The sequence below is a fragment of the Diospyros lotus genome, chromosome 2 (genome assembly GCF_014633365.1).
Source record: "Diospyros lotus cultivar Yz01 chromosome 2, ASM1463336v1, whole genome shotgun sequence".
Lineage (NCBI taxonomy): Eukaryota > Viridiplantae > Streptophyta > Magnoliopsida > Ericales > Ebenaceae > Diospyros > Diospyros lotus.
Window position 1 is genome coordinate 17,751,805 of NC_068339.1, and position 15,339 is coordinate 17,767,143.

The 15,339-nt window shown below is 35.4% G+C and overlaps 1 protein-coding gene across 2 annotated transcripts; it reads right to left on the bottom strand.

Moving 5' to 3' along the window:
* Positions 1-7,178: 7,178 nt before the first annotated feature.
* Positions 7,179-14,970, bottom strand: LOC127795439 (low-temperature-induced cysteine proteinase-like). Of its 2 annotated transcripts, XM_052327106.1 has the most exons (6): positions 14,436-14,970; positions 13,653-13,885; positions 9,183-9,320; positions 8,596-9,096; positions 8,164-8,350; positions 7,179-7,343 (listed from the first exon to the last, which is right to left on the bottom strand). In XM_052327106.1, the coding sequence occupies exons 1-5, from the start codon at positions 14,920-14,922 to the stop codon at positions 8,210-8,212; spliced, it is 1,500 nt and encodes a 499-aa protein (XP_052183066.1). In that variant the 5' UTR covers positions 14,923-14,970; the 3' UTR covers positions 7,179-7,343; positions 8,164-8,209. The 2 variants fall into 2 exon arrangements, with proteins under 2 accessions (XP_052183066.1, XP_052183064.1); XM_052327104.1 differs by lacking the exon at positions 7,179-7,343 and having other exon boundaries at positions 7,938-8,350.
* Positions 14,971-15,339: the final 369 nt, after the last annotated feature.

Sequence of the window (15,339 nt, forward strand, 5' to 3'; positions counted from 1 at the left end):
ATCAACGATGGAATCAACGACTGTTTTATCCCCGTCACTGAGTAGCGATAGGAGATAAACTCGTCACTGAATTCAACGACGATACAACCTCGTTACTAAATTCAATGACGAGAAATCAATGACAGAATTTTCGTTACTGATTAGCGGAATTATTCTATCGCTAAATTCAACCCCAAATTCAAAATTCAACACTCGTCAGACCCCACTCTCACCTCATATAGGCCATGTGGCAGCACTGGGATATTAATCTCAGCTATTATCTCAAGCTCTCTATCGAATTCGAATTCCTAACCTTCCATGACCAAGTTCCGCGCATGAACCAGCTAATCTGGAAGTCTTCTTGTTTATTGATGTGTATAAAATATATTTATAGTATTCTCTTCCAAATATTTTAAAATTATATTTATACACCAAAATTTCTCAAACTTATTTAATTATATTAATTTTAATATTAATGTTAGTAAAGGGAAATGAATATTAAATTAAATTTTATTTCGTTATTAATTCAAATAAAATTTTATTAATTATTATATTAGCAGTAAAAAATTATGTGTAATATGTTTAAAAAATTATTAGTTTAATTTTTACTAATATTAATGTTAGTAAAACTTATTATGATATGTTTAAATGTAAAAATTTTAATTTTTTTATTTAATTTTTTTATTTTTTAGCAATGGGGTTGACCCCGTCGCTAAATTTTAATTCTTTATTTAATTTTTTTTACTTTTTAACAATAAGGTTGACCCTGTCACTAAAGTTTAATTTTTTATTTATTTATTTTAATTTTTTAGACACGGGATCACCCATCGCTAAATTTTAATTTTTTATCTTTTAGCGACGAGGTGGCCTTATCGCTAAATTTTAATTTTTTATTTATTTTTTTATTTTTCATACGGGGTTGACCCTATCGCTAAATTTTAATTTTTTATTTTTTTTATTTTTTTATTTTTTAATGATAGTTGGCTCTGTCACTAAATTTTAATTTTTATTTAATTTTTTTTATTTTTTAGCGATAGGTTGACCCGTCTCTAAATTTTAATTTTTTATTTATTTTTTAGCAACAGGGTGGCGCCATTGCTAAATTTTAATTTTTTTTATTTTTTAGAGACAACGTTGACCCCATTGCTAAATTTTAATTTTTTTATTTTTTAACGACTGAGATGACCCATCGCTAAATTTTAATTTTTTATTTTTTAGCGACAGGATTTCCACCGCTAAATTAAAAAAAAATATTTAGAAATATTAGCGACGAAATAATTCAGTCACTAAATTCCGTCGCTAAAAACTATTTTTTTTGTAGTGATCATTCTTTTCTTTAGTCTTCACATTGCCTTTTCTTTAGCCTTAATTTTAGTTTTCGAATCTTGAAAATCGCCTCACCTGAAACCTTTCATCACCATCATTTCCATCTGTTGTTGTTGTTGTCAATTGGTTATTACTCGATGCTCATGTCACCATCGATTGAGCCTTAGTCCTCTCGCAATCATTCCCTCTCGCCATCATCACCAATTTCTTGTTTGATCGATGCTCATGCCATCGTCGATTTGGTGGTTTGCAAGTCAATGCTTTGCTCAATTGCTCTATCTTGCCATCGTCAATTTGGTTGCTTAGTGCTTGGCTCATCGTGACTTATTCCTACTTGTAAGACTATTAGTTTGTAATTGTAAGTTCATACTTTTGCTTCTAGTGTGATGTTGCTTTCATTATTACTTGTTATAAATTTATAATAATCTCTCATAGTGATGGTTTTTTACATTAGAGACAAATTTCTTGTTAGGGTTGTTGATATTAAGGCGGCCCTTATTATTTCCCCCTCCCCCACCCCTCCTTCTATATAGGTAACATGACTCATTCAACTTCAAGTTCAAGATCTAGTTATGGTGTTGTATCAAAAAATAAGAATGAAGAAAATAGTTCATTATAAAAATATGTGACTAGGAGATAAATAATATTCCAAAATTAGGAGATAAATAATAGTTATTAATTGTGATATTTGAAGTCATTATTGAATATTTGGAGATTTTAGAAAATATATTTATTTATATTGTTTTGAGGAAATGAGTAACTAAGGAAATTAATTATTTTGTTTGGGATATTTATGAAAATAATGAAGGAATAAAATAAATGAAATTTGAGGATTTTTAGAAATTTCAGTGTGTAAGTGAAATAAAGGTAAAATGAGTGGTAGGGGTGCATGTGGGATTTTCAAAAAATTTTGGGGTGTTGTTGCAATTTTGGAGAAAGGGCCACAGGTCACCTTAAAAGGAACCGTGTGCCTATTATGGTTGAGGGGCGCAAGCGGCGCAAGCGGTCGAGCGCGAAGGGGGGGCTATGCTGGAGGTCGCGGGTTCAATTCCACGTGGGGTCTGCGTGCGCGAGGAAAATGGCTAAACATTTTCAGCCAAAGGAGGGTGTCGAAACGACGTCGTTTCGGCCCAAGGCGGTGGCAGCCATGCGCGGCTGCTAGCGCGTTGGGAGCTTCTCCCGCCTTGGTTGCCAAGTATCCTCCGTTTTTGCTATTTAAGGCCAAAATTTGGCCATTTTGGAGCCCAAACAGTGAGGAAAAAGAGAGAAATAAATGAGGGAGAAGAGGACTTGACTTCAGCAGCGAAAATGGAAAGAAAAGAGAAGAAAAATTAGAGAAAATAAGGGATTTTGAGGCTATTTAATATCAAAAAATATCCCGATAAGTGAATAAAATTAGCATAAATGTTATATTTTTAAGTTATAGAATTTATACGGCTAGATTATGTCGAATATGCGGTTAAATTTAATTAATTTGAGCCGTTAACTTGATATTTTATATAGAACATTTTTACTTCGCAACGGGAGCACAAGAGAGGCCGAAAGCAGCTGGTTTCAGGCAAGCTCCTAACCCTCTCCTCATGTTCTTCATTTCCTGTGAGAGTCTTTGTTATTTTTCATATTTTAAACCCTCCCTCAGCGTGACTCGGTTCTACGCATAAATAATAATAATCTGCGTAGTAACCACTTTACGACTTTTATTTTATTGTTAATGGAATGAACTAAACAATAATACATTGGTATCTTTCTTTTCAACTGTCACGGAGCTTTGAACCGCTCCGCTTCCCTTGGGAATGATGCCGAACCCTGTTGGGGCTAGGTTCTTAGAAAATGGATGTGGTCAAGATCATGAGATTATGTTAATAGTGTGTTATGAATGTGAAAATGGTTTCCTGTGTTTGAGAAGAGAAGAGAATGTGAATGACATAATGGTGTCTATGTTGTTATGGATAAAGTGTGAGAAATGTTGAGTTTAAGAGACTGAGTTTAATGTTGTTTATGTGTGTCTTAAGGATATGGGGTACAAAGCTACTGACTGTCGACCGTAGGTCGTGGCAGTTGATGGCTGGATGTATGGGCACCACTCATCGGCTGTTACGATAAGCGCTAGACGGGCCAGAAGAGCTGATACTGCCAGATTCCCGCATTGACTTGTGCATATCATGATGTGTGTGCTGCATAGGCCTTAGGTTGCATTCACTTAGGGACATGCTTTGTGTGTGATGGGATGTGTGAGTATCTACATGACCCGGTTGGTCTAAGAGCTAACCTAGGTTCTCTAGGTGAGCCGGTGTATTTAGAGGCATTTCGCATGTGTGAATTCTTATGTGTAGGCGTAACATGGCCTGATGCTTGGTTTATGTGGACCTTGCCATCACATTTATGCTACAAAAGCCGTTGCATTTCTTATTTGTTGCACTGCATGGTGAGAATGTGCATTTTAGATGATAAGTATGGATGGTAGGCGTGGTCACGGTAAGACCTTGGGGTGAGACCCATGACTGCGTGGTCCACGATAAGACCTTGGGGTGAGACCCACGGCGACATAAAGACCTTGGGGTGAGACCCACGACGACATAAAGACCTTGGGGTAAGACCCACGGCAACAAATTATGATGTGAGTGACATGAATGGACATATAAAGGAAATGGTATGGAGGTAGCTTATAAAAGACTACTAACAGGTTTGTGTGCTGGACTTGGGTGCCAGTGTGTGTTTTATGTGGGCCCCAAGGACTGTTTATGTAAAATTTATTATATGTTCATGCATCTAGAAGTAAGACAGGTATTGGGCATAGCATGACATGACATTGCATTGGCATGATTTGCATGGGATGTCATGGGAAGAGTCATATCCTAAGCCTATAGCCTTTCTTTCATGAGCTTGCTGAGTCTCGCGACTCACGTTTGCTTTCCATCATTCCAGGTAAGAGAAACGCCTGAGATAGCAGGTACGTTCAACGGGGTTTGGGTCCAGGCCGTCGTGTCAAGGTAGCAAGTGCAGAGTTCTCTTGAAACTAGATCCTGGGTGTCATCGTGCCTTTGTTAAGGTTAATGTTTACATTTTTGGGATTGTCATATGTTATGTAAGCCCATGTGGGCCCAAGTGATGAATGATTCTGTAAAGATGATTATAAGATGTTGTAATAAAGAAAGATTATAATTTAATAAGGGTTGTGTGTGAGATGTAGTTGTGTTATTGTTCAATATCATTTTAGTAATGACCCTTTCACGGATCCTCTATCCGCAGTAAGGGCTTCGGGAGGCGGGCCATTACAAATTTCTTGTTAGAGTTGTTGATATTAAGGCAGCCCTTATTATTTCCCCCTCTCCCACCTCTCATTCTATATAGGTAATATGACTCATTCAACTTTAAGTTCAAGATCTAGCTATGGTGTTGTATCAAAAAATAAGAATGAAGAAAATAGTTCATTATAAAAATATGTGACTAGAATTGAGAAAATGAGGGAATGAGAGGATAGTTAGAAGTGGACTTGTAACTTTTGTAGTTTACAAAAATTTGAGACATAAACAAAAGTTAAGACTCATCTATTAAATATCAATGGGAAAATGATTGTTTGTTATAAAAATGTGAGTCTTGAAATGAAAAATGTTGAAGGAGACATTGTAGAAAGACTATCAAATTTACGATCGAAGCAAGTGCCTTTACCAACTAATAATGTTTCTTTGGAACCTTCTTTGTCTTTGCATAAACCAAGAGTTGTAAAACAATTAAAGAAGAGAAAAGTCATTGATTCACCTATCGCTAGAGCTTTTGACATACAAACTAGAGTACAATTAAATGCTAAAATTGCTAAAGTGTTCTATACTGGAGGTTTGTCTTTTAATCTTGTTAGAAATCCATATTATTTGAGTTCTTATTCATTTGTCACTACTCATCTATTGAGTGGTTATGTGCCTTCGGGTTATAATAAGTTGAGGACCACATTACTTTAACAAGAAAAAGCAAATGTTGAAAATTTGTTGGAACCTATTAAAAGCATTTGGTAGGAAAATGATGTTAGCATTGTTACTGATAGTTGGAGTGACCCAAAAAGAAGGCCCTTTATTAATTTTATGATTGTTTCTAAAAATGGTCTTGTGTTTGTTAAGTTGTGAATTGTTCGAGTAAAGTAAAAAATAAATAATTTATTACTAATTTGATGAAAGAGGTAATAGATGAAATTGATTACCAAAAAGTTGTATAGATTATTACTAATAATGCTGTTAATTGCAAGGGAGCTGGAAAAATCATCGAAAGTATGTTTCCATATATTTATTGGACTCTTTATGTTGACCATACACACAATCTTACTTTGAAGAATATATGTGCAATTAGGAATTTAGAAAGTAATTAAAAGATATATGATGAGTGTTATTGAATCACTAAAGTGTATGAAGATACTTTGGTCATCAAAAATTTTATAATGAATCATTCAATAAAATTGGTCATGTTCAATCAATTTAGCTCTTTGAAGTTGTTTGTAATTGCCGACACTCGATTTGTTTCTATTATTGTTATACTTAAAAGATTTAAACTTTTTAAATGTGCACTTGAAGCAATGATTATGAGTGATAAATGGCCACAATATCGAGATGATAACCAAGGAAAAGCCCAATTTGTTCATGAATTGGTTGTGAATAAAGATTTGTGAGAAAAAATTAATTACTTTCTTACTTTCATAGCATCTATTTATGACATGATTAGAGTTTGCGATACAAACAAGCCATGCCTTCATTTGGTTTATGAGATGTGGAATTCTATGATTTTTAAGATAAAAAAGGTTATTTATGATCACGAAGAAAAGCTACAAAGTGACTTTGCATTATTTTATCATGTCATTCATCGTATTCTTCTTGTTCGTTGGACAAAACATAACACTTCATTACATTGTTTAGCTCATCCATTGAACCCAAAATAATTTTCAAATTCAATACTCTATGTATTACTTGTTTTTTATTTTTAAAATTTTGTTGATTTTGGCTTTCAAAAATATTATAGTGATAAATAATTTCAAGAGAGAAAAAGTAGAATCCCTCCACATATGGATAGAGAAGTCTCCAAAGAAAAAATTAAATATTTTAGGAGATTTTTTTTCTAATGAAGATGAGCGTGCTATTACTAATAATGGGTTTGTTGATTTTTCTCTCAAAAGTGGGTTATTTGGAGATTTAGATTCTATCGTGAGCAGGTATAAAACACGAAACCTAGGAAGTGGTGGGCATGCTATAGTTCATGTGCTCATTTGCTTCAAAGGTTAGCTTTTAACATGTTTGGACAACCTATTTCTTCCTCATGTTGTGAAAGGAATTAGAGTACTTATTTTTTCGTTCATTCATTTAAAAGAAATAAATTAACTCCAAAACGTGCAGGGAATTTAATCTTCATTTATAATAATCTTTGTCTTTTATTAAGGAATATCTCCCAATATTATTACGAGAAGACAAAGATGTGGGATATAGATAGAGATAAATTTGAGAATATGAAAAATGTGGATATTCTCGAGTTTGCTAATTTATCTTCTCCCTAGATAAATCAGAGTTGAAGTATGTACTCTTTAATAAAGATATTAACGAGGCTATAGAGATAGAGAATGATGAACTTTTTATAAATTGTATTATGTTTGTTTTATTTTTTAAATTTATTGTTGGTTCTTAATTACAAAGTCATGTTAACAATGATAAAACTTTGTAAATATTATTGATGGTTGTTTGAATATATTGTGCACTTTATATTTATATTTGTTTGTATTATGTTTGAACTATTTTTATAATTTTTTATACTAAAAATCATATTTATAAAAAAATTTATATTTTTTTAATTTATATTTTATCTCTTATTTCTATTTCATACTTTTTAAAAAAAAATATTATTTTCTCATTTTCGTACAAGCTAGGAAAACATGATACCAAACAAAGTCTTTATTTATTTTACCATCAAAATAAACAGACTACCTTATATGTAATAGCGTTGTTTGTCTACAGAGATTGTGAAAGCATTCTCACTCCATCTCCTGTGACTTGGTGATATCCTGTGTCCTGCCAATGACATATTATAGACCGTGAGTTTAATGAAATAAAAGTCTCACAAACAAACAAACTCACAATAATAGACAATCATACGTCTAAATTGAATTTCTATACAAGCAAAGCCTCTTAAAGAAAGAACGACTACAGGCCGTGAGTTTAAATATTTGATTAGTATATTAATAATTTGCTGAAATATTAAACGACTAGAAACAGGCAACAATATAATAAAAAACAAGTCTTTTAAATAAATAATTTTACACTAAAGTTTTCTTTGTTTTGAAGAGCTGGGCCGACCAATTTGACTAGTCAAATACTGTATCAGTTGGGAAAACATTTTTTCCTATACTAGTGCAAAAATTGAAAATTTGTTATAAAATTAAAATAAAACTAAAAGTTTACCATTTTTAATATAATTTGCCCAAAAACAATTATAAACAGAATTAAAGGTGCCCGCTCCGCTACAACATAAAAATATATTTTCTCTCTCCTCTTAATCTACTAGTAACTAGGAGAGCCTTTTGGGGGCATCTAAATTCACAGCATTATTAGCTTAAAATGGAAACTGTAATTTCGTCATTTTAAAAATTTAATAATCCGAACTCGTTTTAGCTTCACTCTACTGCAAATCAAGTTTAACAAATGAACCATGTTTGTAATGAATGTATGAAACTAAGTACCCCGTCATACATCATATTCCATAGCAAATCATATTTTTCCCCCTCTCTCTGTACGGTTTCATACTGTGCTCAACACATGAGCTTAATCCCAAGCAAATGTTCTAAAAACAACAAGGCAGAAAATGCTTCTGCCAGGAAGAAAACAATCTAACCGTCTTTTGGAAATTGATCAACTGATGAACATAGCATTCCCCTTTCTCAGAGCACTGCTGCAAAATGGTTTTTCTTCCATTGCAGAGCTTGGCTTTTCTGCCCTGTTTCTTCGTGCTTAGTCCAGGGGAGCTTATGCTTTGCCATCTTTCGCTTCTTAGCAGCTACTCCAATGTAGTCTCCATAATTCTGGAAAACCAATATTTTTGGTTACTATATATCAAATTGATGAAAATGCATGTAGTAACCAATTTTTTACCACTTTTTTAGATTTTGTGCTCAGTTTTTTCTTTTCTTCGAAAACGGAAGCACCCAGCCAAGTGGTGTTTCCTGTATTATTTTTCAAAAATTTGAAAATGGCAATAAAAAACAGGAAACTACAATGAAATCATACGGGGCCTTAAGCATCCAAGGTGAAACGTTGAATTTGATACCTGGAAGCAAAGCCCTTCTTCAACGTCACAAATTGGATAATCACTGGGGCAGCAGTAGTCGGTGCCAGTACAGCATACAGCATTGGTGTACTCGCAGCAGCCATAGAGGAGGCAAGTGTCAAAAAATTCAAAAATGCAGCAACAAGTCTCAGTTGCAGGGCAGTAGGAGAAGTCACCACACTGGCTAGGGGATGGAGAGGGGGGTGGTGGAGGTGGTGGTGGTGGTGGTGGCGGTGGAGGGGATGCTGGAGAGGGATAAGGAGGTGGCGAAGATGAGGAAGAATCTTTAGTTGGATAAGAAGCCATGGCGTTGATTGCACAGACCCCGTATTTTTTACTAGTGCCCCTTTTTATATAAGCATACCCTTCTATCCCCCATTCAGTTCCCCATGAGTTCTTTATGATCCAGTATTCCTCATCTCCTTCTGCACCATATCCCACTATCAGAACTGCGTGATCTATGTCATCTGGATTGTCCGAGCAAGACCCATCATAGATCCCCTGTTTTGATCATCGCATTATTCTTATAAGATCATCATAGGATTTTGAATTCATAAATTGTGATCATGAAATCAAATTAAGCTCACCCCTGTATATAGTTGAAAATCTATCGCACCACCATCAATGCCAACACTAATAGGCTGCTTAAGAACAGCACAGAAAAGTGCAGATTCTTCTTCTTCTACATCTGTGTAGCCATCAATTGATACAACTTTGTTTTCCTCCTAATTAAAAACATAACAAAGTTAATGAGACAAAAATAAAATGTTAGAAAGGTAGTACAGGTGATAAGAGTTAGCTATTAGAGCACACATCTCTCTCAACCCATTTGGAGATAAACTTTTTCAACATCACGTCAAGATATCAATAACAAAGTCTATATAGAAGATAATTCTCATTTTCACTTGGAGTCATCAATAAAAAAAGTCTGTGATTGAGATAAGGATTGTGAGAGAATTTTTAGTTCTTATTTTCTGTTAACGCATATCCAATTTGATACCATGTATTTGATTTTGACACAAATGCCAATTCTACAAGTTACTAATATCAGTGAAAAGGTCGGTCAAAAATGCGGCATTTTACACTCCCAAATCCTAGTTCATCTTGCATGGTAGCAAAGTGATCAAGACTCGTGTCTTCGTTGGTCCTCATGTCTGAATCTGCACTATCCATTGGTATATATCTAGCAACAACTCCTCTTCTCCTCCACATCCCCTCACAAATCTACCACATTTCTTTGCCAGTGACATTACCGAATAGACCACATTCTCTGGCATGGTCAGATCATGCCACACCTTTGCTGCCAAAAGATTTTTTCCTACAACGATGTCTTCAAACCAGACCCTCCATGATACATCCCTATATCTCCATCAACTTCTTCTGGATCTTCGCACACAAAAACCTCTTGTATCACTCTTAATCTTGCACATGCCTCCTGGCATCAACAAGATTAGATTATTTTGCGTGCCCAAAAAGTGGATCCCACTCTAATAGCTCTGACCGATCAAGCGTCTTCTCATAATGCCTGGCTTCACCTTCAGGAGTACTCCTCCCATACACAGGCTCGGGTAATTCAGTATTGCTACCAACTTGTGAATCTCAAGAAGGGTAATATGTTCATCCCTATTTGTTCTAACTAGATCAGACTTACTCAAAATAATCTTGCTGCAACTGGTCACTTAGTGGCTTTGTTGCATGTCTTTCAAATGGTTTCCACTCTGACTTTGATGTTGTTGTGACCTCTTATCTCTCATTGCAAGCCTGCAGCTTGTTACTCAAGAACTCTGCAACAATCAACATAAACGCCTACTTGATATTGCTGGCCCCTCTATCAATACCACAACTATGAAGTCCTCAACTCAGAACAATAACTACTTCTATGGTTATTTGTCTTCTGGCCTTAGAAATAGTTGTGGTGGATCTAGTTCTAGTTGGGGACATGGTCATGGCTCCTCTTCATTGCACGACTCCAACTTCAAATTTTAGCTTTGTAAGGTACGGGGTAACAAAGCCACATTGCACCATGGTGCCACAGGGACTATTACCTCAATTCTAAAATTCTCTCACTAGCACTTTCTCTTTCAAGAGCCTTCCACTTTACACTTGCTTGTGCTACAAAATGGATAGTGGCAGAGCCAAGAACCCGGGGGCAATTCTTTTCACGTAGTATCATAGTGTAGTAATCTAAAACAATTATTCTAACTAATTACCAGACTCATTAAACTAAAAAGTCTACAAAATTTTCAATAAACTTTCATTTATAAAAAAAAAAAAAAAACTACAACAGCAAAGTTGACAAAATCTCCTTTTTATGTATCTTCTGCAAATATTGACCATCTCATTTAGATGATAATCTAAAATTTTAATCCTTGATTAAGAATCTGTACAGAAATATTCTAAGTTTATCTTAAGTCAGCAGGTTTTTGAAAGCTTTTTTCATTATCTTGACTACTAGATTCTTAAATTTATGATTGTTGATTTAATATTACTTTCGTCTTAAAACTATTATCTACAAGTATAACGTATCTGATGAGGGAATATTTATAGGGGGGCAATTTTACTGTGCTACCCCTAGAGGTTACTATTAACTTGGAGCCATGTGTGCTAGTAAAGGCCAATGGGCGATCGCCACGTGTCAAGACTTAGGAGTTCCGCTTATCTTTATAATCTTTATTATGATTTTGAATTGGAAAGAGATAAAGAAGAAGATTAAGTCAACCAATGATATCTTTAAATATCTCAAGAATTATCTCTATTAGGGAAGATTATTTTTTCTCCCCATGGAAAGGGGATCAACCTCTCCTTTTGAAATATATCTTATCTCCTAAGGGAAAGGCCACGGGACATCTATAAATAGAGGACAGGCTCTACAGGTATGGGGGCGGACTCCCAAGGGACTCTTTGATTATCCTTCATTACTGTTATTATACTCCTCAAAAACCCTATGAACTGACTTGAGCGTCGGAGGGATCACGGGGAGCAAGTCCCCACCCTTTTTGCAGGTACTTGGTTCAAGACAGAAGAAGGTGATCGGCTCCGCATCATCAGTATCAAAAGTTAATTTTCTAGTTTAAAATTAAATATAATTGAGAAACTATAAATTAACTAATAATATAATACATATAGTTAATATTAAATTGTAACTAGCTAAAATTATTTATCCTAAAAGCTAAGATAGGGTTTATCAATATATTTAAGTGGGGACAATTCTAAAAGATATTACAAACACTATATCCTAAGTGTATATCTTTCAAACTTGAGGGGGCCAAATTAAAAAAAAATTACAAAATCCATATCCTAAATGTAAATTTTTCAAACGTGAAGGGGTGCAATTGTCCCCTCTCAAGTCAATGTAGCTCCGATGACATTGCTTCCTCCCCTTGACACCTTGCCCTACACTTGCCTCATGCTTGAACCATACTAAAATTTCAATTAATTTGGCTCAATTTTTTGTTAATTCGGCTCTGGTTCAGTTTTAAATTTTCAAATTTTCTATTTTCAGTTCAGTTTTGAATATTATAATTTGTTTTTTAATTGAAATTTATGATTATTTTCAAAAAATATACCACTAAACTGTAGACTATTTACAGAGTTAGCACTAAAATAAGCATAAGTTGATATCTAAGAAAACAATTACACTTACTAAAATATTTTAAATTCCTACTAAACTTTTTTAACATGGGTTATTTTGAATAAAAATCGATTAGTTTGATTAATCTCTGTCATGTCAGTTACTTTGGTTAATTTCGGTCAATTTAGTTATTTCAGTTAAATCAGCTTTTATTTTCAATTAGGTTTAGTTTTGTTATAAATAAATTCAGTTAATTCAATTTGATCGTCAAATTTGTCCTATAACAGATAGAATTAACTAAATGCGCATCCCTACTCACCAACTTGTTCTAAGTAGGTGGGGTGTATGAACTGTCCATACACTCCATCACCTATTTAGAACAAGTTGGTGGGTCAGTCACCCCTTCTCTAGAAGCCTCCCTAGCCTTATACCACATTCTCCTAGTCTCTGGATCGCTGAGTAAGGTTGGCAAAATGACTCGAACTCACCTTGCCCCATTCTAATTGGGGCAAGGTCAAAGGCTATTTGATCGGGGTTTGGGCAGGTTCGGAGAATCCCTAATAATTTTTTAATCGAGTTGGGGCAGGGATGGTACCCTACCCCAATGCTCTCTCTCTCTCTCTCTCTCTCTCTATAAATATATATATATATATATTAAATGTAGAAAAGTATATATAAATAATAATATATATTCTATTAGTTAAGTAAATAAGTCATTTTGAGGTTACAAGCATTGCCAATAAGGTGAATATCAAAATATTCTTTTCTATTTTACTTAAAAAATAAAAATTTATGCCAATATAATTTGAAATGCATTTTTTTCTTTACACATGCATAACATGAGATATACCCCTAACCTCTAAACCATTTGAAAAACTATTTGCATATGTATAAAGGCATTTTAAAATTTTTTAACAAAAAAAGGCATCGGGTTCGAGGCGCGGGGCGAGGTATGGAATGGAAACCCCTGCCCTTACCGAGAGAGGTATTGGGAGGGGTATTGGAGTTTAGGGTCGGGGTCGAGGACGGGGCAGTGCTACCCAACCCCCGCCCTGCCCTGTTGCCATCACTATGGCTAAAGGTTATGCTAATCTCATTTAATCAATCCTAATAACCGTCATTAGTCCCTTAACCGAACTTCCACAAACGTTAACCAAAATCGATCATTTTTATACCATTGGAGTCCTCTCATTATGCCTAACGACCATATCAAAATGTTACTTAATTATTTTTCATTAAAACCCCCTAAATCAACTTCCAAACCCTAGTTCATCTTAAACCGGCAATTCTCTCGCGACAACCGCCTCAAACCACTAGAAACCACAAGGAAGGAGGCCTAGGGCTGATTCCAAAGATAACTTGGCCCCAGCCCCACTGATGAACAAATGTATAATTGAATGGAAAACCCACAGATCACGTTCTCCTAGCAAAATGCATGATCAATAGAAGCATTGTTTAAATAGTTTGGAGACTCAGAGATGGAAACCTTGGTGGTGTTGCAGGTTCCGTCTACTCCTGTGTAAGGATAATTAGACTCCGAATCGATGCCGCCATTGTTTACAACCCACTCGAAAGCATAGTCCATGTATCCGCCTTCGCAGCCGTAGTTGGTGGTGTCGCAATCCACGAGTTCTTGCTCGGAGAGGCTGACCAGGTCTCCGGTGACTATGGCGTTGATCCCTTCCATGGCTCCGGTCGATGAGAACGCCCAGCAGCTTCCTGTAAAAAGCCATGGTTAATAAAGTTGAAAGAGATGAAACAAAGAACCAGTACGCAGAAAGTTCGATCGATCTTGATGGCAGCGGCATTTTCCCCCAAATTGAAAACATAAATTATTTATAAAATAAAAAAAAAAAAATGTAATAAGGAATCAATTTGCTATGTGCTTTCTTTTTTCCGGAAAGCTCAAAGCTGCGGGTACTACAACATTTCATCGTTAAATTAAATGAACAAGGAAGTGTACAAATCTCATATATAAATAATATTTTTATTTCGTTACTATGTATAAAATGTTTGTTTATGTGTCACTTGAATGTGTGTTGACCAAAAGGAAATTCCGTGTTAAGCATGGATACTATTTGGGGTCACATGTTATTAAGTAAAATTTTCATCAGTAATCAATCATAATAATTACAACTTTCTTATTTCTATCCTTTTTTTTTTTTTTTTTTCATTTTAGTGGCACTTGAAATGCGATTTAATATAATGAAAATTACTATGTTATTAAAAAGATAAGTTTTACACAAGATCGAGTAATAAGAAAGCATACCACAATCTCCTTGGTCCTTGATCGCAGTGACAACCCCAAACTTCCTCCAATCCAAAGACGAGGGCCCGTCGCACGACATCACGGCCGCGGCGCTCCGGCCCCTCTGTGCCCCCATCCTCTTATTCACAGGCCTCTTCACCTTGGAAGTGTACACCTTCCTGAACTCCTCATTGCTCATATCCGCAAACTTGTTCAGACCCAAAACACGCTCCCAGCCCCATCTCCTCTCGCCGTTCTTCTCCATCACGTACTTCAAATTGTTCCTGAAGTTCTCGAACCTCTTCTCCTCCGCTCCGCGGCACCGGTACACCTTGCCGTGCTTCTCCTTCCATTGCCGGAAGAGCTCCGCCGCCCTCTCTTCTGCAACCACCTCGCCGGGACGGCCCACTATTGAGAACTCGCTGGGAAGAACATAGCTTGAACTGAGGCATGTGAAAGAAGCCCAGATGAAGATAACTAGCTTAAGTTGGGGTTTCTGGGAAGCCATTTTCCCAGCTTGGTGACGGATGATGATGGTGTTTATTCATCTGTCGATCTAGCTTGCTTTGTATTTATGACTGCTGGAATAAGCTTTGGCGTACGGCACCTACCAGTCAGCTCGAGTTCAGTAGTTAACTACTACCACCACTACATCCCTGCTCACTTCACTGCTCATCCCTCCATATTTTAAACGCGCAAATTACAACTCCCGCCAACCGCGTTGGTTCCCTCATTTTTACGGATATTTTGTGTGATTTATTTTTAGTATTTAAATTTTTTATAATTATTTTTTAAATAAATTATAGTCATATTTTTTGCATTTTGTTCCATTAAATCAAAGTGCATTTATCTTTCAAAATATGTTAAAAAATAAATCATAATGACCCCAAAAACAAAAGTAAATTATAGCAAGTGTTGGTAAAAA